The following is a 10,906-nucleotide window of genomic DNA, read 5'->3' as shown; positions in this document are numbered from 1 at the left end:
TTTTTTCCCTCTTTGTTGCACCTCTTGTGCCAATTATATTTGAACTTTGTTGTTACTGGATTTTTCCCAGCTTCTCCTTTTATATATTTACATGTCTATTTTACCTTTTCAAAAAAATTCGGTTGTATACATATCCAACCAATCAAGCATCCAATACCATATTATTATTTTATAAATTAAATTTAAAATAAATTAAATTTTTATATAGATTTTATTTAAGAATATTAAAACCCGACCAAAACCAAAACTCAAAAATATAAAAATAAAAATTAGCAATAATTATTTGTCACTTTAATAATAATAATAATAATAACTCAATCTGCAACTTTTTACATATATAAAAAAAATTAAACACTTACTAGTAATTAAATGACTATTTTTGGATAATTTAAGCCATAGAGTTCAGATTCATCATTTATCATTATAAATCTTTAATGTGTCCAAACACTACTAGAAATATACAGTTTACCTGCGGAATTTAATTCATGCAGATTTACTTGCAAATTCTCTTTCATGCGACTTTACCTACAAATTTACTATTACCCGCAAAGGTTTTAGTTGGGGATCAGAAGTGGCAGAAAAAACTACAGGAAATGAGTTTCTTGTGGATTTTTAGCTCAAATCCGCATGTAAATCCGCAGAAAAACAGAGTATTTATCGTAGCGAAAAATTCCATAGACAAAATAGTCATCTTGATTGACATAAAATAAAATGATAATGATGATAATTTACTTAAACAAAATCCATTATATCACTTTCTTCTAAGACATTACAAAGTTGTTTATATACAATGAGGAATTTGACTTTATGTGCTTTTTACATTGTTGCACTTGTTTTCTTTTTTTATCCTTTTTCATATAGTTTTCCCTTTTCACTATTTTTGTTTTTCTTTCAAAAATTCCTCTCCTAAATATTTTTGCATCATGAATTCCCAGTTTTCCACCACCAATGTGCTTGTGATTCCCATCGTCTTCTTTTCACATCCATTCTAAAACCGATGTAGTATATGGACACTTTTTACATCGAAGGAAGAACCGACGTGACAAATGTTCTTACATAGATTATAGAATTAACTGATGTATAAAGTCTTTCAAAATGTCTAAGAATACTTTTTACATCGGCTATTATAAAATTTGCTATTTTTTTAAGCAAATAAAACTTGATCTTAGTTGATTGTAAACTAAAATGGAAGTTGTAATTTCGAAGGACTAACCAAAACTCGAAAATGCTAATTACTCACGAATGAAGAAGGAACCACAATTACGTGCAAATCAACATTGTTGGGTGGTAATTGCAACCGAAGTGGATATACTTTTGCATTCAACGGGTTGCGAGAACATACAAGAATATCATCACGCTCTACCTCTTCTCGCAACTTCTCCTTTAACTCAATTACACTACTCCCTTTGAATGTAAAGAACTTTTCTTCACTTCCTTCGGGGACATCCCCGTTTTCATCACCCACGTTATAAAATATAATCCTCCCTTCTTTCATCGGTGATCCATTATCTTCTAAATCAGAACCCTGCATTTGAAAATGATATTTAAGAAAATTGGTTATCATATAATTTAATATATAAATCATTAGTTATAAATTTCTATATGCATATTTTATATAATGTTGTGTATAGAAAGTTTGAGGCTTAAGGCATAAGAAAATGTGTCAAATGTCAAATTAATTTTTTTATAGATGGAAACAAACCTCGATTGATACGGAAGATCTAAAATCAATTAAAGCGAATGGATTGTCGTTATCTGACTCCTCATTAGGAGAATGTGGAGGAGAAGGAGAAGGAGAACGGGAGCGTTCGGTTGAAGGGTCAATAGGACGGATAACGTCTTCAACAACACTAGGTGTGGAATCTTCTATTTGTTTAGGAGGTGGTGGCCGAATCTCGACAAGATCAACCTCCCATAGAACCCAATTTATTGTTTTTGAGCGGTGTGGAATGTCATGTGTGATCGAGTTTCTCCAAGGCGGTAACCCTCCATTTGCGCGTAAATATTGACCATAACGAGTCCTAAGCCTAATGTGGTCACCTTCTCTTATAGGTTCCCATTCCAAAGATGAATTCAACCTTGAGGGAAGAGTTTGTATCACTTTCTTCCCCTTTGCTCCTAACAAAAATGGCATATTGGAAGCTGTTAAATATTTTCCATATATACTCTTCAATCTAATCAAGTTTGCATGTTCTACGATCTCCACCGTCCATTTCGCATTTCGGCAGCTACCAAGACGATCTTGGTGAACACCTTCTTGATCATCATCTGCCAACAAGTATTTATCATGGTGGCTTCTTAAACGCACCACTTTAGCCCTTTGGAAGAATTCCATTTTTCACCTAAATGGAATCAAAATGGAGATCTAGAAACTTGATTGATCGATGAGTTTCAAAATGGATGAGGATATTGTAATGCACAAACTATATGGAAATGTGGGGGAAATATTTTGTTAGGATAAACTATAATGTTTGTTCGTTGGCCCAAAATTAGTGTATTGATTACCTAAAATAGAAGAAAGAGAAATGCTAAGTAGTGGTAGTAACCAATTATTTTGTTAAAATAGTATTAAAGAATCCATGTTTTTGATTAATGTGTTTAGACATGTTTATCAAAAAAATTTAGATTATTAAAAATTAGGCTTAATTGCAACTTTGGTCCCTCTATTTTTTTTTTTTTTCGATTTTAGTTCTCTCATTTTTAAAACCACGATTTTGGTCCCCCTTTTGAATTTTCTATTGAAAAAGATACAAGAATAGGGACTAATTTTGCAGAAAAAGGCAAAATAGGGGGGCGAAAATTACACAAAAAAACTTAAAAAGAGGACTAAAATAGTTATTTTTAAAATAGGGGGATCAAAATAAATAAAAAGACAAAATAGGGGGATTAAAGTTGCAATTAAGCCAAAATAGTAAATTAAAAGTGTTGCACATATGGATGTGTGTAAATATTACTTCCATTTATTATAAGTAACAACATGTGTATTAAGATGATGTATTCAATTAATTTTATGTGACTGCAAACCTATGAGATGATTCATGGATCCTCTTATGACCATGTATATCGTATATTAAAATTTGAGGTGTGCTATGTATACACCAAATTCAATTACATTGTATATATACCTAGTTTTTTTCAAATCCATTTTATTGTGACACAGAAACCAATGTAGGAGATCAATTATTAAAAAATAAGAAAAACAAGTCTAACTGTATGTATATACGGTGTAGTGTCATTTTTTTATGTAAGCCTAGCATTTCTCTTAAAATTTGGTTTAACGGGAATTCTTTATATCAACAGTCTATTAGGAATGGCAAAACAGTCGTCCTGTTGGTCATTTTTATTTTTCCCGTATTTTTTCGTAGAGTGAGTTAAAATTTTAAATTTGCACCCTCTTAGATGATTGTCCTACTCTGCTTAGTTTTTTTTACATTCTTCTGCAGGCGTAGATATTAACGTAACTTGTTGTAATTTTTAAACTAAAAAGTTCTCTCATTTTATTTGCATGGTAGAAACCTGCACCCAAAACAATGCTTGCCCTACTAATAAAAAAATGAACTCACATTTATGACAGAGATTAGGAGATTAGGAAGAAGGTGGATTTGGTGGAGTAGCTCTTCCACTCCCAAAATATAACTCACCGTTTATTTAGCAAAGAGAGAGGTGGGTGTAGTGATTTTGTGGGCCAAGCCTACCAAAAGATGTGTTCGTGAATTTTGTAAAAGAAAATAATTTAACTCTCTAAAATTCAAAACAACATAATATCTAGTAGAAAAAAATAAGAGAAGCATGACATGAGCTATAACATCAGCCTAAAAGAAAAGTGATTTTTTACTCCAAATGGTAAATGGGTGTATTTAACTACAAATTTAGCTAATTATTTTTATGTATTTTTTTTAGTAGTCTTATTTTTTCTTAAGGTTGTCTTGGTATACACATTTTTGTGGAAGTGTTTTTTAGTTGTTTGGTTTCCACCATTATGATTGATGTTCCCTATAATATCATTATTATTGGGTTATGATTTATTAGAAAATTGTGTGTCCGTTAATGAAAAGATTTTCCATTTTTAAAATTTGTTGTCTATGATATTTAATTTTGCTGTGATTATTAATATGTGTGAAAATTTTCAATTTTCAAGCAAGGAACTAGCAGTTTGTTTAAATTCACATTTGTGTGAAAATTTTAGTTTTAAAGAGACCATTTTATATGTTTTTTTCATAACAGTGATATACAAAGTCTTTGTTGGCTCGATTTGTGTATTTTTAATTGGAGAAAAATCAAGAGTCTAATATAATTAAACTCGATTCTATTAATTATACACTTTAAAAGACTCTGATTAAAGATGTAGTATACAATAAAGAATTGTATGGTCCAATTAAAGTGAAAAAAGATAAAATGAGTGACAAGTCTAGTGTCGCCAAAAAAAAGATAAATTGAGAAATATTTGCTATAATTAGATATGGGTGAGACTTGAGTCTATATCCACACGTTGAAGTTGAAACAGATGTCCAAAAAATGCATGACTACAGCATGAGTGCAAGAACATAAAAAAATAAAGAATGTTTGATTTGGAAATTTATTTATATGAAATACATGGATGGTGATTCACCGAAAGAACGTATGAGTGTTTCTTAAAGTATTGTGAATCTGTTAAAAAGTTATTGATATCAAGTTGGATGATGAGTTGCAAGCCTTATTATTCCTTATATCTTTGTTTGAAACTCAAAAGTTCATTTTGTGATACTTACTAACTCGGCTCCAAATAGAAGATCAATGGTTAAAGATAACATGCTTAATGAAGAAGTTAGAGTAAAGAAACTTGGATTGATTGTTACTCCTAAGCATTCTAAAACTCTAGTTGCATAGTCATAGAGGAGAAGCCGACCAAGAAATTTTCATAAGCATTGAAAATCTAAGAAATCCGCCAAGTAAAGAATTAGAAAAGAAGTTACATGTTACACTTTTGGAAAAGTAGGACACACAAAAATTGAAGGTTTCTCAATAGAGAATATTCAAGAGAAAGAGATAAGTATAGTGAGAATAAAATGATTAAGATACAGTTGAACTTGTGTTTGTTGAGAGACAAAAGTAAAGTTTTATAATTATCACATCCATAAAGATTGGTGGTTTCAAATATCGTTCAACAGTTTTTAAGATCTTAAGTAGATAAGGGTTTTATATTTGTTGTGATGCGTGAAAGTAAATGATATAAAATAAATGATAGAAAGCAAAATGGAGATTTTGGTGTTAACAGTAAAAAGAGTTGCTAGGGATAAATTTTGTCATTACTTGTTTATCGTGCACATCCATAGACCATTAATATGCTTCTATACTCAGCTAGTAATATTACCACATATTTCTCTCATTCGTATCTCCTTTCGATCTCCTCGCCATGAGATTATTACATTACCTAATAGTCGATATATCAATCTATTAACCAACACAAAGCATTAAGTCCTAATAGTTATAAAGTAGAAAGACTCCACATCGATCCTACTAAAGTACAAGCAAATATTGAACCTAATCTATCTCTAGACATTAGTATCCAATAGATGATTATCTTAGATCTAGTAATGAAAATCACCCTTCAAAATCAGGTCACAACATGAAAACAAATTTTAGGTAGAAAAGCTAAAATAGTCATTAAGATTAAAGAGTCGTCAATATTAAATGTTGAGTAGAATAACATAAAATTCCATGACCTATTTCTTACATGAATATAATGACTACATCTAACCCCCAACAAAGAGATTTTAGCAACGTTTACTCTTCATAGCTGCCAGTAATCCCACAAAGTTAAGCTTGGAAGTTTATTTTCCTTGTCACTTGAGCAGCGATTCTGCCTTCAAGTTCCCACCCTTATTGTCCTGTTGTAGGCCAAGGTGAACCTACTCCAAATATGCATTACCTCGCTCCATTGAAACTCCCTTTGTAATAAACTTGAAACCTCTATTTAAAGGCAAGATTTTGAACTTCTTGCTAGGTACACAGCCCTTGAGCCTAGCAGGCCTCCTTTCTTTCCTATTAAGAAATGTTAGTTGTTTGACAGGTGGCACTATTCTCCTTGCCTCGTTATACGCGCCATCTCTATGTTTAACACATAAAAATTTGCTTCACCTTGAAGTACTTGAACCTGGATCCATCATTCAAACCTTTTGATTGTGCTCAGTGCAGAAATGGTTGGGCCTAGCTAGCCTTAGTTTTCAGGGTTTTGCTATAGCTTAGTTTTAGTGTCCTGAATTGTGGATTCCCAATCCTTTTTAGCTATTTTTAGTTAACACATACTAGAAAATTTCAAACATCTATTTTCTAACTTTTCATAGATAAATTAAGGGTTTTTCGTATTAATTACTTATAAAATAAGTCAATAAATGCTTATGTATTTTACGTTTATTTGGAACTTAACAACTTCCAAGTGATAATGAGGTTTATATTGTTTATGGTGATAATTCATGTTGACAAGCATTTCTCAACTAAGCGACTATGGGCCTAAAATGGTAAGTTGGCCCAAATAAATAGGTGGCCTCTTATCAAAATGCTCATTACATGAGAAGATAAAGCGCCATCGACGAAGCATGTGAAACGCGTCCAAGGAACGACGTCGACCAGGACAGCATCTAGAAGGCTTGGTTTGACGTCGACATGATTGAATACATAGGCGGAAAAAGACAAATTCAAATCTGCAGATCATGGAGCCGAACGTGCGGAGAGGTTTTCACACGAATTCCCAGCGTAAGAGTATAGTAACCGTCGACTGTTGCATATGTATTTTATCTATTTAAGAAATTTACTGCATTCAGTTTAAAGGTCGGAAATTTGTTACATTGAAACACTACACTCAGAGTACCCGCATCTAAGAGAGAAACGAGTTTTCCAGTTTTCAATGTAAGTTTGCTTCCAACATTTCAATTCAAAGCAATTTCCAGTTTTATACTTTAAGTCTTTTGTTTTACTTTATTTCACTTCTTCTTTACGTTGCATTCTTTTACAATATTTTTCCTTGATCACCGATTTATACGAGAAACTCAACACTAAGTATAGGATTTTTGTAGTCGGTCCTGCAAGTAAACTTTAATAAGAAGCTAGTAATTATTTAGCAGAAAAACAAACTGGCACACCTGTTGGGACATGTTTGTGTTGAATCCATCTCACTTCATGCATGAGATTAAGAAGTGGGAGAAAATGGATGATCCAAGGAATCCAAATCCAAATGGGGAACAACCCTCAGGAGGAAATATCAATGCTTCACAAGCATTAGAGGTTGTTTCGTGTTCAGTGGCGGTATCGTCTACCCACGGCCCACCAGCAGCGACGAGTCAACCGTTGACTCCAAGGTCGACTAAGGTCGGCGCCACATGTCCATATATACTTAGTTTTACTATGCCTTTAATCGGCAGGGAACAAACATATGAAATGTCAACAGCAATGATGGCAGGATTACATGGTGGTCATTCGATATTTGCTGAAAATTCGGCGTCATGATTTTCAACCTATCATATGTCTAGTACCTTAGGAAACCAATTTGGATGACCAACTAGATTATGTTTTTCGTCCTAGTAAATCCCAACTTTCACCATGAATTTTGTCACAGTCATGAGACAACAGATGTACGAAAGTAATCACGAAATGGTCCATTTTTTGACGTAGCAAATGGGAACCATCTTACGACCCTTAATACAAAGTTCGACCCAGATTTACCAAACACTGGAAACTCAAATGACTTGTATAGATGATTTCCTAGGCGCTCCTAGAGTGCCAGTTCGACATGTGGTACCACTACCACCCTTGGAGGTGCCAAAACAACAGTTCATCGAATAGATACCAAGATTTTTTGAACAACCTCGGGTAGTAATAGCAAACTGAAACCAAAATGCTGACCAAGTAATCAGAAGGGTTCGACACGAGGCAGCAATTGGGGAATAGAACCTATAAGCCATCGTCGAACGTATCCTGGTTAGTAATGGAGTAAATACTTGCTACCAGTAAGATTTTTCTCTCTTATCTTTAGACTTTTTAAATCCAAAGAAAAATTAATGTTTTATTTAAGCTCGATCACATTAGAATCAAAAGAAAGTTCATAGTGGTCCATGACTGATAATATATCGTGTGATATTGCTTCGATAAAATTTAAAAATGTTTATGTAGTTCATGCATTATCCAATTATGAGGGAAACACTAACCATTGAGAGATACTCAATGAGATCGTGATTCTTATGAACAATTGACTGTTGATCTAGAAATGTTTTAAAATCCTACTTTAGTCAAGCAAGTTGTTTATCTTCATGTTATGGCTTGTGGATATTTACTATTTTGATTATGAACTTGCATTGAAAAGAATATTGTGTCATAAAACAAATGCTTTTCAAAATTTCTTGATCTAGTCATTCAACCTCTCATGAAACATGCATTTCAAAAATTATGGACCATTTGAATGGATTTTGTTTAAGGATAAACAAAAAGATAAGTTTGGGAGAGGTTATAAGTTCCAAAATTACATAAAATATGTAGGCACTTATTAACTTATTTTATAAGTAATCAATAGAAAAACCTCCTCTATTTATCAATCAAAAGTGATAAAACACACGTTTGGACTTTTTAAGTGCACATAAACAAAAAAGGTAAAAAGAACTGGAAAAACCATCAAGTAGCACACAAATACCATGCCATGATATTTTACTACAAGAAAAGCTCGATGAGCCAAGATCATATGCATGCTTAGCAAGCACATGAAACCAAGAAGACTGTATAACTAAGTAACTTCAAGGTTAAGTAACGAGCCTCGCTAAGCCATGACCCCAATGATAAGTTACCTCATGATGAAGGAAGGGTTTATGCGCTAGTTAAAGATGGGCAGTGCACCTAGTGAGATAAGATGACTAGTGAAAGTTGCAAGTGAGTTGTCAATGCTTAACAAGAAAGAAAGTAGGAGCGCTAGGAAAATATAGATGGTGTGCCTAGCGAACCTACCTTTCTCAAGCCAATAAATAAGGGTTCCATTTTCAGTTCCAATGGAGTTTCAATGGATTCAAGGTAGTATAAATAGAAAGTAGGTTCACCTTAAATCTCAATAGGAGATAATAAGGTAAGGAAGATTGAAGGCGGAAATGCTACTCGAGGAATCCTTGCAAATGTTTTTCAACCTCTTTCTTCTAGGGTTAAATTGTAAAGTCATGATGAGTAAGCGTAACTAGTTCTCTTTTGTTTGGGTTAGGTGTAATTATCATTATACTCATGTATTAATTACGTTCATGGTGTTATATGTGATTTTACTTAAGCTTTAATATTAATGATTTTTCATTCTTGATGCTTGTTTTGAATTTTCTATCTAAAACATATTTTCATGGTATGACTTGACATACAAGAGGTGTTTGTCATTACTAGATCCATATCTCAATTTGTTGGATGCTAATGTCTAGAGAGAGAATTAGGCCTAATATCAACATGAAAAACGATATTGGTGAAATGGTACATTGATATATGCATTCACCATTGAAAATTAATGTTGTTTTATTGGTTAATAAAATAATAGATAGTATATTAGGTAATACGGCTGATATCACACCGTTGACTCGAAGATTAGTTGCAATGAGAGCAACATGTGAGAGTATTAATAACTGAGTAAAAGAGCATATTATTGGTCAATGATTATACATGAGGATAAGGATGATGAAATTTAACCCCGAAATTTTTTTCTCATTGTTAACACCAGCATATCAATTTATTTTATTTCATTTTTGGAAACAAACAACTCTAAACAACCTTTCTCTTAGAATCACGTTAAAATATGGAATTGTCTTTGAAACACGACCAGTCTTTATAGATACGATAATTTACGTACTTGCTTTCGCACTTACAACAACATTCAAAAGGAAGTATATGTTGATCAACCTCCTTATTTCAAAAATGTATCTTCTTTTAATCATGCTTTTTAGTTGAAAAAGTCTCTTTATAACTTCAAACAAGCTAATCACACTTGGCATTAGCGTTAGACAAATTGTCTGCTTCAAAACAAATTTCAAAGAGGAAAGGTCGATACAACCTTGTTTATAAAAAGTTCTGAACATAACATTTTACTTGTTCAAATTTACAATGATGATATTATATTCGGTGCTACTGATGTATTTTTATTTAAGAAATTTTTAAATATGATGCAAAATGATTTTGAAGTGTCAATTATGTGTGAATTTTAATACTTTCATGGACTACAAACTTATCAAACAAAAGAAGTCCCTGCATAAATCAAGCTAAATATTGCAAAGAACTCATATTTGGAATGGAAAAATAAAAATCAATATTAGTTCCCATGAGTACATCATGTTACATAGATAAAGACAAGGGATCAAAGTCAGTAGAAGAAATAAAATATTGAGGTGTGATTGGTTCCCTTCAATACCTAACAACATCTCGTCTTCACATTTTGAGGTCTAAAAAAAGGATTGTGTAATTGAAATTGTGTCACCATATAATCAAATGACAGATTTATATTAAATCTCTTCCAAACAAAAATTTATTTTTAATAAGAACTAAAATAAACCAATCATACGTTGATTAAATTATGTCACCGTGCTTTTTTATTTTTCTTATTTCTCTATTGTGTTCTATATGTTGTTTATGTTGCTATCTGTTTCCGCGCTTTTTTATTATGCCAAAAAGAGATAAGTATACTCTCAAGAGGGAGTATGCTACATATATATAGTTGACACCCCAAACATTCTCTTTATCTTAACCTCTCATAAGTCACATTTCTAAGAGATGTGTTGTCATAATCAAAAAGTGAGAGAATGTGGTTTTATGTGTCAAACATGTATAAATGGGTTTTGATTATGATAAATGAATCAATGGAAAAATTCATGAACATTATCAAACGAAGAAGAAAGCTTGAATCAAATAAAAAAAACTGAGATGT

General features: G+C 32.3%; 1 protein-coding gene across 1 annotated transcript; it reads right to left on the bottom strand.

Annotated features, from left to right (window-relative positions):
* Window positions 1-724: 724 nt before the first annotated feature.
* LOC131624271 (uncharacterized) lies at window positions 725-2,432 on the bottom strand. Its single transcript, XM_058895220.1, has 2 exons — window positions 1,703-2,432; window positions 725-1,525 (listed from the first exon to the last, which is right to left on the bottom strand). Exons 1-2 carry the CDS (start codon window positions 2,333-2,335, stop codon window positions 1,229-1,231), a joined length of 930 nt encoding a protein of 309 aa, XP_058751203.1. The 5' UTR covers window positions 2,336-2,432; the 3' UTR covers window positions 725-1,228.
* Window positions 2,433-10,906: the final 8,474 nt, after the last annotated feature.

Source organism: Vicia villosa, linkage group LG1 (assembly GCF_029867415.1).
Source record: "Vicia villosa cultivar HV-30 ecotype Madison, WI linkage group LG1, Vvil1.0, whole genome shotgun sequence".
Classification (NCBI taxonomy): Eukaryota; Viridiplantae; Streptophyta; class Magnoliopsida; order Fabales; family Fabaceae; genus Vicia; species Vicia villosa.
The sequence above is the reverse complement of the archived record's forward strand: the minus strand, read 5'-3'. Positions and strand labels throughout refer to the sequence as shown.